The sequence below is a fragment of the Oncorhynchus mykiss genome, chromosome 11 (genome assembly GCF_057628025.1).
Source record: "Oncorhynchus mykiss isolate SJ-2025 chromosome 11, ASM5762802v1, whole genome shotgun sequence".
NCBI classification, from domain to species: Eukaryota; Metazoa; Chordata; class Actinopteri; order Salmoniformes; family Salmonidae; genus Oncorhynchus; species Oncorhynchus mykiss.
Genome location: NC_143032.1, coordinates 78,824,246 through 78,841,074, shown reverse-complemented (window position 1 = coordinate 78,841,074; position 16,829 = coordinate 78,824,246). Strand labels below are relative to the sequence as shown.

General features: G+C 45.7%; 1 protein-coding gene across 12 annotated transcripts in view; it reads right to left on the bottom strand.

Moving 5' to 3' along the window:
- Nucleotides 1-16,829, bottom strand: part of slc39a14 (solute carrier family 39 member 14) — a 49,586-nt gene that overhangs the window by 18,455 nt on the left and 14,302 nt on the right. For 4 of the 12 annotated variants that reach the window (XM_036936402.2, XM_090191188.1, XM_090191187.1 and 1 more), the window contains 4 exons: nt 10,174-10,303; nt 9,107-9,431; nt 7,727-7,904; nt 2,893-3,062 (listed from right to left, as the gene is read on the bottom strand). In XM_036936402.2, coding sequence (XP_036792297.1) covers nt 2,893-3,062; nt 7,727-7,904; nt 9,107-9,394 — 636 coding nt within the window. In that variant the 5' untranslated portion in view covers nt 9,395-9,431; nt 10,174-10,303. Of the gene's footprint in view, nt 1-1,444; nt 1,615-2,403; nt 3,063-7,726; nt 7,905-9,106; nt 9,432-10,173; nt 10,304-11,719; nt 11,839-16,829 lie in introns of those variants that run through there. The other 8 variants (XM_036936396.2, XM_036936399.2, XM_036936398.2 and 5 more) reach the window with 4 other exon arrangements.

Below are 16,829 nucleotides of genomic sequence, written 5' to 3'. Positions count from 1 at the left end.
TCGCACTGTGAAAAGATTTGTGTAAAAATATAAATTGGCTTGATTGAACTAGCTAGGGACTCTTACATGGGAAGAGAATCAAATTGTGGCTGCGTCATGATTCAGCACAATTGAAGCTGCGGCCATTTTCTCACTCTAAATCGAGGTCACTGACCTACTGTATGTGTTTATATGTGGCACTGAGAAGGATTTTCAGTACATACATTTGTTTTTTTTAAAGATTGGTAATACCAATCCCTAACTTCACACTTGTCAGTCTTCTTTTATAAAATGGTATGTGAACAATACTAGGTGACAACTAATCTCAGGAAGTCAAATGTTAAGTAAATTCTCCCTGATATCTTATTGAGACTATGGGAGAAAGACACAACAGCCCCTGGCTGGCTGGCTGCAGGGACAGGATATTACAAACACTAGCCAGTTTCTCTCCTCAAGGACACAGTTCCAGGCTAAGAGATAGCCTACTGTTATAAACATCACCAATAAAAATATGGTTTAGAGTGCTATCAAATGGCAAAATACTGCTTCAAGTGTTTAAAAAAAAAACAGACGTTGTATCTGTATTTCACTGTAATCAGCACATTCGCTAACACCTTGGGCTGTTTGTCTGCTAAGGTCATCTACTGTCTGGTTCCAAATATGACTCTTCTCTGCCATGTTGGTTTGGGATCATGTGACAACTGATATGGGATAGGGTTTTCTGGTGCAAAATGGACCCAGGTGTAGGAGGTGAATTTTGTATTTCATCTAAGAACAGACTAAAGCTACAGATTCTATTTTTCCTCAGTGCTTCCCTCTTTCCAGGAAGGCCCACCAGCAGCTCAACGGATCTGCTTTTCAGAACCATATAAGGGGGCAATAAAGTGACCCTGGTAATTAAGTGTGTGGTTCTCCTAATTAATCTATGGGCCGGGCATGACCGTAGTTAAGTCTGGTTTCATTTGGGCTGAGGGCTGCTTGAAGCGAGGGAACATCTGAGGTAGAGGAGCACATCCTATTTCCTATATAGTGCACTACTTTTGGCCATAGCCTCAGCCAAACGTAGGGCACTATAAAAGGAAATAGGGTGCCAGAAGTAGTGCACTACATAGGGAATAGGTTTCTGAAGTTGTTCACTAAATAAGGGAGTGCACTACGTAGGGAATAGTGTGCCTAAAGGAGTGCACTACGTAGGGAATAGTGTGCCTAAAGGAGTGCACTACGTAGGGAATAGGGTGCCTAAAGGAGTGCACTACGTAGGGAATAGAGTGCCTAAAGGAGTGCACTACGTAGGGAATAGGGTGCCTAAAGGAGTGCACTACGTAGGGAATAGAGTGCCTAAAGGAGTGCACTACATAGGGAATAGGTTTCTGAAGTTGTTCACTAAATAAGGGAGTGCACTACGTAGGGAATAGTGTGCCTAAAGGAGTGCACTACGTAGGGAATAGAGTGCCCTTCACACTACCTCTGGGATGAGCTGAAACAGGGCGTTGGAGTAGAGCGTGCCAATGGCCAGGGCTATGAAGTAGAGCAGCAGACGCTTGTAAAACGTTTTCCTCATGAAGGGGACCACACTGGCCCCAACCAGCGAACACAGAGAAATGAAGGTCACACACAGGAAGCCATAACCCCAAACTGACCACGACCAGGGAGAGAAGGGGGACCAAAGAGAGGAAAAAAGGAAAAGGGGAAAATTAGTTAAATTAACATCATGAAATCATTAAAGATATTATTTTTTTGCAGTAGAAGGATTAACCTGAGAACACCAGTTAATGTCAGCCCTGAAGAAGATAAATCACATCACCCTCAACAGTTCTGGTCCCAGAGAACAGGAAATGCCCAATCAATGGACACTGACTGTCTATTCACAATCAATGTCCATTCACAGACCTGTGTGTGTGTGTGTGTGTGTGTGTGTGAGATCACTGTGTGAAGAGGAGACACCATGATTTGTTTCCCATCAGATCAGTGTTCCAACCCCAAACAGCCTGTGATTAAGAGACGAGGGAGTAATTATGTCATCGCAGATCAGAGGAAGCAGAATCCTCAGGCCTTCATGATGCAACCTGGAACCACTGGTGCTTACACTGGAGCGGTCACACGATACAGGCGGGTATTAGGGAGTACGCAACGCAAGACCGATCAGATAAAACCAGAGAAAGATAGGGAAAGGGTAGCTAGGGAAAGGGTAGCTAGGAACACACACACACGCCATTGTCTTTCGGGCCAGGTCTGCTCTGCACCACTCCACAAGCTAGCTGCCAGCGGCCCCAGGGCATGGTCTGAGCTCCTGCTGTCTCACTGCAGACAGACTAAACAGTCCCACTGCCTGAGAGACTCATTTTATTCTTTACACCAAATTCACCAATCGTATTTTGAGAAAGGGGGTAAAGTTGTGGAACACTGGGAGCAGCAAATACCCACTTGGCCTGGTTTCCCCTGAGGTGAGCTTAGAGGGGTACGATGCACTGTGCAGCCAGCCAACCAGCAGGTCAGCCAGCCAGCCTCTCTCAAAGGAGAATCAGTCTCACAGATGGCACATATATTCCACAGCCAGCGAAGAGTGCAGAGTAGCCAGACCAGCCCGTGTAGACTCACACACAGATAAGAGAGAGAGAGAACAATCAGTTCACAATTCCAGTGGTAGGGAAAAAATTCACTGAAGCAACTGTAGAATCACAGTAGCTCTTTGATGACCACTGGTTGGTTGAACAAGACAATTCCCAAGCTGCTAATTACACCCCCAGGAAGAAAGAGAAGGAAATGCCCAGGAGGAGGTGAAGAATAGAGAAGAGTGCTGTGGTCGGTGGGGCATTGTTGTTAAGGGAGTATATAGAGAGAGGGGATGGGGGAGAAATCTTTTTTTGGGGGGGGTGACTTTTTCCCCCAACAGGGGATTGATGGATACCGCACCTCTGGCAAGAGCTGGAACACAGCGGTGGAGTAGAGCGTCCCGATGGACAGGGCGATGAAAAAGACGAGCGCCCGGCGCATGTGACTCGTCCTCATGAGGGGAACCAGGAACACACCGGTGAGAGAGAAGGCACTGACCAGGGTCACACTCAGAATAGAGAAACCCCACACTGATGGGAGAAGGAGGGAGAAGAGGAGGCACACGACACACCAAAGAGAGGGTTTGAAGTGAACACTGAAGCACACATGCCATTTGTTTATTATGAGAATTACTCTGTGTGCTGTGACAATGATCACAGAGGACTGTGACTACAGGAGCAGTAATGATCACAGAGGACTGTGACTACAGGAGCAGTAATGATCACAGAGGACTGTGACTACAGGAGCAGTAATGATCACAGAGGACTGTGACTACAGGAGCAGTCATGATCACAGAGGACTGTGACTACAGGAGCAGTAATGATCACAGAGGACTGTGTCTACAGGAGCAGTAATGATCACAGAGGACTGTGACTACAGGAGCAGTAATGATCACAGAGGACTGTGACTACAGGAGCAGTAATGATCACAGAGGACTGTGACTACAGGAGCAGTAATGATCACAGAGGGCTGTGACTACAGGAGCAGTAATGATCACAGAGGACTGTGTCTACAGGAGCAGTAATGATTACAGAGGACTGTGTCTACAGGAGCAGTAATGATCACAGAAGACTGTGACTACAGGAGCAGTAATGATCACAGATCATGTGTGTGATGTCTGAGGGGGAGGTATCACAGGGCGGTATGGAAGAGAAAGGAGATCAGTGGAAAGGGAAGGAGGAGGGATGGAGTCACACTGTGGAAAGGGAAGGAGGAGGGGAGAAGTCACACTGTGGAAAGGGAAGGAGGAGGGGAGAAGTCACACTGTGGAAAGGCGCGGTCGACCTGTAGACCACATTGCGATGGTTTTGAGCATAAAACTCCTGTAATGTCAATGAAGAGTTAAGAGTTTCCTTTCAGCACACATAAAACACATGTATCCTGTGGGAGAGGAAGTTTGGTTAACTTTGGTTGTGGTGTGGATTTCAGAAGTGACAAGGTCTGTAAGAAGAATTTAGTTTATTAATTCGACCATTTCAAAAAACAAGCACACATAAAACTTGACAAAGCCATTTACACGCACATCAGTAAAATCATGGAGGATAACAAAGTCTGGGACTTATTTCCATTGTGGTCCTCTTAAAACCAGATGACTAGGCAAGATCCAACACTGTTAAACACAGTTTGACAGAGAGATAATAAAACATTACAAATAAAGAAAAATAAGATCCAACACGGTTGAACACAGTATGACAGCGAAATAATAAAACAAAGAAGAACATCGATCTCATCATTGCAGTGACATCATAAGGTACATTCAAATGGACACAAAAGACAAACAGTTTTTTTTTTTATCTTAATTGTTTAAAGCCGGGCAGAGAGGATGTAGTGTTTATGGGCGGAGGAAACTCGTTCCTATGTAATTCAAACAGGACTAGACTACTACGGTGTAAACTAGACGTCGACCGATTATGATTTTTCAACGCCGACACCGAATATTGGGGGACCAAAAAAAAGCTGATACCGATTAAATCGGACGATTTCTTTTTTACATTTATTTGTAATAATGACAATTACAACAATACTGAATGAACACTTATTTTAACTTAATGTAATACATCAATAAAATCAATTTAGGCTCAAATAAATAATGAAACGTGTTCAATTTGGTTTAAATAATGCAAAAACAAAGTGTTTGGAGAAGAAAGTAAAAGTGCAATATGCGCCATGTAAAAAAGCTAACGTTTAAGTTCCTTGCTCAGAACATGAGAACATATGAAAGCTGGTGGTTCCTTTTAACATGAGTCTTCAATATTCCCAGGTAAGAAGTTTTAGGTTGTAGTTAATATAGTATTTATAGGACTATTTCTCTCTATACCATTTGTATTTCATATACCTTTGACTATTGGATGTTCTTATAGTCACTTTAGTATTGCCAGTGTAACAGTATAGCTTCCGTCCCTCTCCTTGCTCCTCCCTGGGCTCGAACCAGGAACACAACGACAACAGCCACCCTCGAAGCAGCGTTACCCATGCAGAGCAAGGGAAACAACTACTCAAAGGCTCAGAGCGAGTGACGTTTGAACTAGCTAACTAGCTAGCCATTTCACTTCGGTTACACCAGCCTCATCTCGGGAGTTGATAGGCTTGAAGTCATAAACAGCGCAATGCTTGACGCACAACGAAGAGCTGCTGGCAAAATGCATGAAATTACTGTTTGAATGAATGCTTACGCGCCTGCTTCTGCCTACCACCGCTCAGTCAGATACTTAGATACTCGCATGCTCAGTCAGATTATATGCAACGCAGGACACGCTAGATAATATCTAGTAATATCATCAACCATGTGTAGTTAACTAGTGCATAATGAACACACATTGTCTCAATAGGAAGCAGTCATCTTCAAATACAGTGCTTGAAATCCTAAACCAAATGGGACAAGCACAGATCTTGGAGCAAAACAGAGACGGCCATTTCATGAACAGACTTTTAAAAGGGAGGGCAATAGGACGCATTGAACCGACGTCACTCTGCCCCCACTGCAGCAGCTAGTAGCACTTCAGCCCGAGTCACAGCTGGCCAAATACCCTGTCCCAGACCTGGGTTCAAATAGTATTCAAAATCTTTAAATGTACTTAAGCTGTGATTGAGCTTGCCTGCCGCAATAGGGCCAATGAAATAGTTTCAAAAGTATAAACCAAGCCATCTACCACTCCAGTTTTGGCTTAAGCAAACACAATAGATTTCAAATACTATTTGAACCCAGGACTGCACTGGGGAGAGCGCTCTAGACATTAGCCAAAACACATCCTGTATCAATGCTTCTCTTGACAGAAATTAGGACACAGAAAGGGACAAACACCATAAAGAGTGAGAATTTTTTTTAACATCTTCTTGAAGAACATCCAGATAAAAATCACTGAAACAATCACAGTACAGAGAGCTCTCTTCCAGCAGTGTCAGTTCATGGGTTAGAATCTTTGCAAATTGCAACTAGAACTGTTAGCTGGTATAGAAATGGGAGGGCAAGGCATATCAACATTCTTGAGTTTGGTTTCTGAAAACACACAAGTGCTGTTAGACCACAGAAAACAGAAAACAGAAGAGGTAGTACCTGACACAGTTGTAAAATCATCATGACTTTCTACAGAGAGTTACAATGTCCTTTCTATGTAGTGTAATTCTATGTGCAGCGCCCCAGTGGGAGGATCACACTAGTTTACTACATTCTCAAAGCCTGTCATTAACAGTCTTTTAATATCCACCAGTTACACCAACTTAGACTGGGTCAACTTAGACTGGGCCAACTTAGACTGGGCCAACTTAGACTGGGCCAACTTAGACTGGGCCAACTTAGACTGGGCCAACTTAGACTGGGCCAACTTAGACTAGGGCCAACTTAGACTAGGGCCAATTTAGACTAGGGCCAATTTAGACTAGGGCCAATTTAGACTAGGGCCAATTTAGACTAGGGCCAATTTAGACTAGGGCCAATTTAGACTAGGGCCAATTTAGACTAGGGCCAATTTAGACTAGGGCCAATTTAGACTAGGGCCAACTTAGACTGGGCCAACTTAGACTGGGCCAACTTAGACTGGGCCAACTTAGACTGGGCCAACTTAGACTGGGCCAACTTAGACTGGGCCAACTTAGACTGGGCCAACTTAGACTGGGCCAATTTAGACTGGGCCAATTTAGACTGGGTCAACTTAGACTGGGCCAACTTAGACTGGGCCAATTTAGACTGGGCTCTGATGAGAGCTAGCTAGTAGCTACTGTTCTTGTTTGCATGTTAAATACTGCCAATTTGTACGTAATAAAACTAAACTATACCCTAAAAGCGCCTGTACAAAAGCCTAGGCTGCAGCCTACATACATCTACAACACAATCACCTAGATTAGAACCAGATACTAAAATGGCTTCCAGAGTAATAACATCAAGGACATCCAGTTTCATGGCCTGCCAACCTCTGATGTCAGCAGGCTGAGAAGCTGTGGGCAGTGTGAGCCAGATCGATCCAAGATGGAGGTGCCTTTACGTATCATCTGTACCCGCTAAGAGGATTCTGTACCTAGTATCTGCTGACAGTGGCATTCTAATAATGGCTGTTCTGTGCTAAAGTGGACCAGGAAGTACAAGATGCTGAAAGCTAGAGGAGAAACATCACCAACGAACGGCCTTTGATTTTTAACCTTCCTCTGAACTTCATACTGCAGACCAATTCTAACCCACAGTAGACTTCTAGAGGAGAGGGAATTGTGTTGTTCTAATGAAAACTTCTTGGGAGAAAGTTTCAAATAAGACATAAGACTAAACTGCCTTGATAAACAGAACGTGAACAGTCAGCAGTATACTGTAACTGCAGTACTGGTATGCCAAACCAAAGTTGTCAACAACAAAAAAATATGTATAAAACACGTATATAAAGTATGTAGAAAATATAAGCTAAATAAATCAAATAAATAAATAAAAACTAGTCTGGGAGAATCTAAAATTCCCAAAATGTCATTACATGGGTCCCCCATTGATTTGGTGATGCTGGAGTCAGACAGCATCACCACACTGCATAAACCATGGCAACGTGTAGAATTACAGGAAACTAGCTTTATAAATGTTTATTTAAAATAAAATAAAAAATGTACAGGACTGTCTCAACCATTGGCTACGTACACTACCACGCCCGCCCGCCCCCCTTTTACGTAGGGGAAACACTGCAAATGTATAATGAAAGACCATAGGAGTTGAGAGGCTCACCTTCAGCAGCAGTGGGTTTGGAAGGCGGGTCTATGATAAGCTCCTCCTTTTTCTCCACCCCACAGGCGCCAGAGTCCAATTGCTGAAGCATGGTGGGGCAGAGCTCCTGTAGGCCACGCCCATCCAGACGAGACTGCTCGTTCATACTGTAAACTGCCAGGGTGTCTCCAGGTAAGCACTGTGGAGGGAAACAGGCAAGCCGTCACACACACACACACACACACTGACCACAAAAAGAAACCCCAATCATTTCCTATCTGATAAAGGACATGCTGTTTTCCCTTCATGGAAAACTAAAGTGAGATTAACTTATCCATGTAGATATGATGGAACTGGAAGGTTCCATGCCTGAGCACACAAACTCTGGACCAAAAGTCAACACTCATTCCCTTAGCTCAGGGACACACGAAACACACCTCTAACACGAAGAGAAGACAACTAACTTTGTGTTAACTTATCCCTCTGCTCTCAAATCAACATGGTAGCGGCTAGTGAGTCAAGCCGACATGGCATTAAGCCGAGTAAGAATGCAAAGCACCCCCCATCTCAGTGTTTCCGTTGTAGTCATTTACACTGTATACAAGCCGCTGATGCAGGCCTTTGGAACATCTACATTTTAAAAAGTCTAATAAATTAATTTAATATACACCATCACAATAAATACCCTATGATGACCCCTCCACTGCATACATAGGCTCAATGCATGGTCCAATATGTTCAATATGGTCCAATATGTTTTATTTTTTTTTTACCTTTATTTAACTAGGCAAGTCAGTTAAGAACAAATTCTTATTTTCAATGACGGCCTAGGAACAGTCTGTTCAGGAGCAGAACGACAGATTTGTACCTTGTCAGCTCGGGGGTTTGAACTTGCAACCTTCCGGTTACTAGTCCACCGCTCTAACCACCTGCCGCCCCAATATATTCAATATGTTCAAATAATTAACAAATAATTGTCCCAACATGTTATTGGGCTCATTTCTGGAGTTGGAAATTATATTTTAGACGTTGTCAGCATCATTTATTTTAAATCATTTTGGAGTAGAAAGTCCATTTAGAAAGTCACCTGAGATTCTCAGTCCTTCTACATCAAATGACTCGGGGGGGGGGACCCGAACATCCAAAAACAATGGGGGAGGATGCCCCATTCAACCCACCCTCCCCACAACCCCAGACACAGACTGGATATAGGGATGTCACTTCCTTTGTTTTGACATGAACAGCAATAAATCAATATGCTCCGTCACAAATGTTATGAAAACACAAACTGTCATTAAGGTTTGTGTGGGACAGATCTCAGGGAGAGGGTCTGAAAGGAAGGAAATGTAGGGAGAGAGCTGCTCCTAATGCTTAGTATAAAGTCAATATAAATCGATTTACTTTGGACAGGTTGACTCTGGGCGGCGCCGGTGGAGCTGTCGCCTCTGCTGCGGTGCCGTTGTCCCCCAGGCCGGGTGCACCGAGTCGTGCCAACAAAGAGCGGAGCTGGGGGACAGAGATGGTGGCATTGTCCCCATATCGCTCCAACAGGCCCTGCAGCACCTGGGCTGGAGAAGCCTGGTCTTCACCGAGTGCTCTCCCCAGGGGACACAACAGCAGGGCAAGGGAGAGGAAGACTGTCAGCTGGGCCACACAGACCGAGCAGCCATGGACGGGACTCTGAGTCATGATGATTATGATGACCCCTCCACTGGCTGGGTTACGGCTGGGGAACAGGAAGAGAGCAAAATGGGTTAGTTAGTAGTTCTGGCTGGCTGAGGAGAGGTCACTGAGGTGGATTGGTAGGTAGGTCTGGCTGAGGAGATGGGAGAGCCAAGGTGGCTTAGTTAGTAGGCCAACACAGTGGACTCTGGCTGGGGAGAGGAGAGGTCAAAGGTCACAGAGGGGGTCAGTAGGCCAACACAGTGGCTGGGGAGAGGAGAGGTCATAAAGGTCACAGAGGGGGTCAGTAGGCCAACACAGTGACTGGTTCTCAAACCTTTTTGTGCAGCCAGCCAGCCAGCCAACCAGCCAGCCAGCCAGCCACACACACACACACCAAGTTTCATTGTCTTACACCTAGTACAATGAACAGAGGAGAGAGCAGGGAAAACCCGATCCCCAGCAACCCGAGCCAAAACACAATTGCACCCTGATCTCACATAATAACAGTAGCCCTTCCACGACAGGAAGATGGGGCAGCTACAATGACGCACAGTTATGCATCAGAGGACCAATTCAGCCAACAGTCCAGAGTCAAACCCACACACAGAGGTCCAATTCAGCCAACAGTCCAGAGTCAAACCCACACACAGAGGTCCAATTCAGCCAACAGTCCAGACATCAATAATCCATATTACATCATGGCAGTTGACTAACTGAGGTGAGGGAGGGGAGGCTAAATAAACGCAGAGTAAACGGTTCAGAACAACGTTTCCATTCATTGCCTTAAGGTATGAAAGACTTACCTCTTCCAACCTGAGTAGTGTGACGAGGCTTAGAGCCCTTATGTAGAGCCCTCGGCACAGAGTAGAGCTCTTAGGTCTTCAGTCGGGCTTGGGTAGTAGAGTGAAGAGATGGAAAGAGCAGGGTAGTCAACTGTGGGAGAGAGAGAGAGAGAGAGAAAAAAAAAATGAGCTAAAACGGAATAGGGAAAAGTACAAACAAAACCTCATAGAACAGTGTAGCAGCCAGCCACAATGTAGACACAACTTGTATACCCACTTACCTCACACTAGAGCAGCCAGCCACAATGTAGACACAACTTGTATACCCACTTACCTCACACTAGAACAGCCAGCCACAATGTAGACACAACTTGTATACCCACTTACCTCACACTAGAGCAGCCAGCCACAATGGAAACACAACTTGTATACCCACTTACCTCACACTAGAGCAGCCAGCCACAATGGAAACACAATTTGTATACCCACTTACCTCACACTAGAGCAGCCAGCCACAATGGAAACACAACTTGTATACCCACTAGCCTCACACTAGAGCAGCCAGCCACAATGGAAACACAACTTGTATACCCACTTACCTCACACTAGAGCAGCCAGCAACAATGGAAACACAACTTGTATACCCACTTACCTCACACTAGAGCAGCCAGCCACAATGGAGACACAACTTGTATACTCACTAGCCTCACACTAGAGCAGCCAGCCACAATGGAAACACAACTTGTATACCCACTAGCCTCACACTAGAGCAGCCAGTTTAGACATTGGGAAACCAAGCAGATGCCACAAACCCACAACAATCTAAGAACTCTAGTCACTTCAACTGACATTCCTTGTCGATTCTGGTTTAGTTTGAAGATAAAAACCAGTTTAGAATGTTTATGTGGCCTGTGCTATACAGATAGTTTTGGATGGACAGTCTGGTTCAGGGGCCAACAGTATACTGTCCCATAGCAGGACTTGGGAGTGTACAGTCTCTCTCTTGCCCTTGTTCTCTCGGTTTGTTTCTCTGTGTGTCTGCTGGGAAGAGGCTCAGTGTGACCTGTCCTTGTATGACACACGGAATTGGAGGGGCAGAGAGAGGTAAAGAGCCAATGAGGGGCAGAGAGAGGTAAAGAGCCACGGAGGGGCAGAGAGAGGTAAAGAGCCACGGGGGGGCAGAGAGAGGTAAAGAGCCACGGAGGGGCAGAGAGAGGTAAAGAGCCACGGAGGGGCAGAGAGAGGTAAAGAGCCACGGAGGGGCAGAGAGAGGTAAAGAGCCACGGAGGGGCAGAGAGAGGTAAAGAGCCACGGAGGGGCAGAGAGAGGTAAAGAGCCACGGAGGGGCAGAGAGAGGTAAAGAGCCACGGAGGGGCAGAGAGAGGTAAAGAGCCACGAAGGGGCAGAGAGAGGTAAAGAGCCACGGAGGGGCAGAGAGAGGTAAAGAGCCACCGAGGGGCAGAGAGAGGTAAAGAGCCACCGAGGGGCAGAGAGAGGTAAAGAGCCAGCAGAGACCAGGCTTTGTGGACTCCAGCTCCGACTACAATGTAAATCATGAAACGCCCACCTTGTAGTTACGTTTGTCCTCTGTAGCATGTCTGTCTTTGTTTGTCAATGGCAACTCACAGCAAACGTGTCAGTTGATGTGTATAATGAACTTCCCCTTCCTTCACCATGGAGTGGAGTGAAGTCTGCCAGTGTAAATCAAGCTACTGGGGCTCAATGTTTCATGGTACTACCTCCAGAGTCTAGCTAGGTGTGGAGCTGGGTGGGTGTGGTAACCATATGGAACACAACCCAGACTACTAAATCATCAGGTTAGAACGAGATGTACAAGTTTAAAACACATCCAAGAGATTAAGCAGGAAGTGCTGAGTATACACATTAAAAAAAGAGGCCTAGTGCAGTCGACAATGTGATTCTCCTGGGTTTTATATACACTGAGTGGACAAAACATTAGGAAACACCTTCCCACTATTGAGCAGCACCTAGGGCTGTGGTGTAGTACAGTGTTACAGTGTGGTTAGGGCTGTGGTGTAGTACAGTGTTACAGTGTGGTTAGGGCTGTGGTGTAGTACAGTGTTACAGTGTGGTTAGGGCTGTGGTGTAGTACAGTGTTACAGTGTGGTTAGGGCTGTGGTGTAGTACAGTGTTACAGTGTGGTTAGGGCTGTGGTGTAGTACAGTGTTACAGTGTGGTTAGGGCTGTGGTGTAGTACAGTGTTACAGTGTGGTTAGGGCTGTGGTGTAGTACAGTGTTACAGTGTGGTTAGGGCTGTGGTGTAGTACAGTGTTACAGTGTGGTTAGGGCTGTGGTGTAGTACAGTGTTACAGTGTGGTTAGGGCTGTGGTGTAGAACAGTGTTACAGTGTGGTTAGGGCTGTGGTGTAGTACAGTGTTACAGTGTGGTTAGGGCTGTGGTGTAGTACAGTGTTACAGTGTGGTTAGGGCTGTGGTGTAGTACAGTGTTACAGTGTGGTTAGGGCTGTGGTGTAGTACAGTGTTACAGTGTGGTTAGGGCTGTGGTGTAGTACAGTGTTACAGTGTGGTTAGGGCTGTGGTGTAGTACAGTGTTACAGTGTGGTTAGGGCTGTGGTGTAGTACAGTGTTACAGTGTGGTTAGGGCTGTGGTGTAGTACAGTGTTACAGTGTGGTTAGGGCTGTGGTGTAGTACAGTGTTACAGTGTGGTTAGGGCTGTGGTGTAGTACAGTGTTACAGTGTGGTTAGGGCTGTGGTGTAGTACAGTGTTACAGTGTGGTTAGGGCTGTGGTGTAGTACAGTGTTACAGTGTGGTTAGGGCTGTGGTGTAGTACAGTGTTACAGTGTGGTTAGGGCTGTGGTGTAGTACAGTGTTACAGTGTGGTTAGGGCTGTGGTGTAGTACAGTGTTACAGTGTGGTTAGGGCTGTGGTGTAGTACAGTGTTACAGTGTGGTTAGGGCTGTGGTGTAGTACAGTGTTACAGTGTGGTTAGGGCTGTGGTGTAGTACAGTGTTACAGTGTGGTTAGGGCTGTGGTGTAGTACAGTGTTACAGTGTGGTTAGGGCTGTGGTGTAGTACAGTGTTACAGTGTGGTTAGGGCTGTGGTGTAGTACAGTGTTACAGTGTGGTTAGGGCTGTGGTGTAGTACAGTGTTACAGTGTGGTTAGGGCTGTGGTGTAGTACAGTGTTACAGTGTGGTTAGGGCTGTGGTGTAGTACAGTGTTACAGTGTGGTTAGGGCTGTGGTGTAGTACAGTGTTACAGTGTGGTTAGGGCTGTGGTGTAGTACAGTGTTACAGTGTGGTTAGGGCTGTGGTGGTCATGACATTTTGTCAGCCGGTTATTGTCATGTAAGAGACTGCTGGTCTCACTGTATTTGACTGTTTGTTAACATAAACCTGTTTAGCACTTCCAGGTCTCCAGCTGTATTCAAGCCTCTGATGACACCTTTGGAACATCTACATTATAAAAAATTAAATAAATGAATCCATGATTTATTTTAGTCAGGTCTAAAGAAACATTATGATATGAAGAAATGGTATTTCAGAAGAACAGAATATGAGTTCGCCTACTGCATGTTATCTGGCTATGCTCCGTGCCCTTGGCTGTAGGATTATTAATTTACCTGAAAAGATATGCTTTTAAGTCCCATGCCATTATTTTATATTATAGTATTTTACAGTAAGAAGAATATAACTGAACTTAGCTGAATAAAATAGAAAGGATATTTTTCCCATCCGGAGCGAGTGCACATATGAAGTGGCTATACTGTATGTTGTAAAAGTGATCTTTAGAAACAGGTCCTCTATGCTATATTTAGAGTTATTTATTTGACTACTTAAGTTGTGAATGATACAAACCTTAGAATGTCTTAGAAATATAGGCATATATGGGCTGCATGATGCGACTACAGGATATTGATGATTTTAGAAGGTCGCGGAAAAAAAGATTTCTCTCTGTTCCTCGCCTCAGGCTGCACAGCTGTTCTCTCATCAACTGATCACATTTTCACCCATCAGACTATTCTCAACGTAATCTGGTCTTTACTAATATGTAAGATCAGTGTTGATTTAGAATGGCCCATTATCAAAAGGGGCGGGAAGAGGGGCAGGGGGAAAGAAATACGTACTCTGTATGTACTCGAATAGCGAATGGGAGGCCGCGCATGGAGGTCCGTTTTGTAGGCTACCGCCTCAATTGGTTGGCGCATGGACTCTACAAGGTGTCGAAAGCGTTCCACAGGGATATTGGCCCATGTTGACTCCAATGATTCCCACAGTTGTGGTCAAGTTGGCTGGATGTCCTTTGGGTGGTGGACCATTCTTGACACACACAGGAAACTGTTGAAGGTGAAAAACCCAGCAGTGTGGCTGTTCTTGATACACTCAAACCGGTGTGCCTGGCACCTAGTGCCATACCCTGTTCAAAAGCACCCCCTGAATGGCACATAGACACAACGCACGTCTCAATTGCAGCAAGGCTTAAAAACCCTTCTTTAAAATAAAATAATATTTGTCACATGCGCCGAATACAACCTTACAGTGAAATGCTTACAAGCCCTTAACCAACAATGCAGTTAAGAAAAATGAGTTTAAAAAAATAGATACGTAAGACAAATAATTAGAGCAGCAGTAAAATAACAATAGCGAGGATATATACAGGGGGTACCAGTACAGAGTCAATGTGGAGGCTATATACAGGGGGTACCAGTACAGAGTCAATGTGGAGGCTATATACAGGGGGTACCGGTACAGAGTCAATGTGGAGGCTATATACAGGGGGTACCGGTACAGAGTCAATGTGGAGGCTATATACAGGGGGTACCAGTACAGAGTCAATGTGGAGGCTATATACAGGGGGTACTGGTACAGAGTCAATGTGGAGGCTATATACAGGGGGTACCAGTACAGAGTCAATGTGGAGGCTATATACAGGGGGTACCAGTACAGAGTCAATGTGGAGGCTATATACAGGGGGTACCGGTATAGAGTCAATGTGGAGGCTATATACAGGGGGTACCAGTACAGAGTCAATGTGGAGGCTATATACAGGGGGTACCGGTACAGAGTCAATGTGGAGGCTATATACAGGGGGTACCGGTACAGAGTCAATGTGGAGGCTATATACAGGGGGTACCAGTACAGAGTCAATGTGGAGGCTATATACAGGGGGTACCAGTACAGAGTCAATGTGGAGGCTATATACAGGGGGTACCGGTACAGAGTCAATGTGGAGGCTATATACAGGGGGTACCAGTACAGAGTCAATGTGGAGGCTATATACAGGGGGTACTGGTACAGAGTCAATGTGGAGGCTATATACAGGGGGTACCAGTACAGAGTCAATGTGGAGGCTATATACAGGGGGTACCAGTACAGAGTCAATGTGGAGGCTATATACAGGGGGTACCGGTATAGAGTCAATGTGGAGGCTATATACAGGGGGTACCAGTACAGAGTCAATGTGGAGGCTATATACAGGGGGTACCAGTACAGAGTCAATGTGGAGGCTATATACAGGGGGTACCGGTACAGAGTCAATGTGGAGGCTATATACAGGGGGTACCGGTACAGAGTCAATGTGGAGGCTATATACAGGGGGTACCGGTACAGAGTCAATGTGGAGGCTATATACAGGGGGTACCGGTACCGAGTCAATGTGGAGGCTATATACAGGGGGTACCAGTACAGAGTCAATGTGGAGGCTATATACAGGGGGTACCGGTACAGAGTCAATGTGGAGGCTATATACAGGGTATTACGGTACAGAGTCAATGTGGAGGCTATATACAGGGGGTACCGGTACAGAGTCAATGTGGAGGCTATATACAGGGGGTACCGGTACAGAGTCAATGTGGAGGCTATATACAGGGGGTACCGGTACAGAGTCAATGTGGAGGCTATATACAGGGGGTACCAGTACAGAGTCCATGTGGAGGCTATATACAGGGTATTACGGTACAGAGTCAATGTGGAGGCTATATACAGGGTATTACGGTACAGAGTCAATGTGGAGGCTATATACAGGGGGTACCGGTACAGAGTCAATGTGGAGGCTATATACAGGGGGTACCGGTACAGAGTCAATGTGGAGGCTATATACAGGGGGTACCGGTACAGAGTCCATGTGGAGGCTATATACAGGGGGTACTGGTACAGAGTCAATGTGGAGGCTATATACAGGGGGTACCGGTACAGAGTCAATGTGGAGGCTATATACAGGGGGTACCGGTACAGAGTCAATGTGGAGGCTATATACAGGGGGTACCAGTACAGAGTCCATGTGGAGGCTATATACAGGGTATTACGGTACAGAGTCAATGTGGAGGCTATATACAGGGTATTACGGTACAGAGTCAATGTGGAGGCTATATACAGGGGGTACCGGTACAGAGTCAATGTGGAGGCTATATACAGGGGGTACCGGTACAGAGTCAATGTGGAGGCTATATACAGGGGGTACCGGTACAGAGTCCATGTGGAGGCTATATACAGGGGGTACTGGTACAGAGTCAATGTGGAGGCTATATACAGGGGGTACCGGTACAGAGTCAATGTGGAGGCTATATACAGGGGGGTACCAGTACAGAGTCAATGTGGAGGCTATATACAGGGGGTACCAGTACAGAGTCAATGTGGAGGCTACATACAGGGGGTACCAGTACAGAGTCAATGTGGAGGCTACATACAGGGGGTACC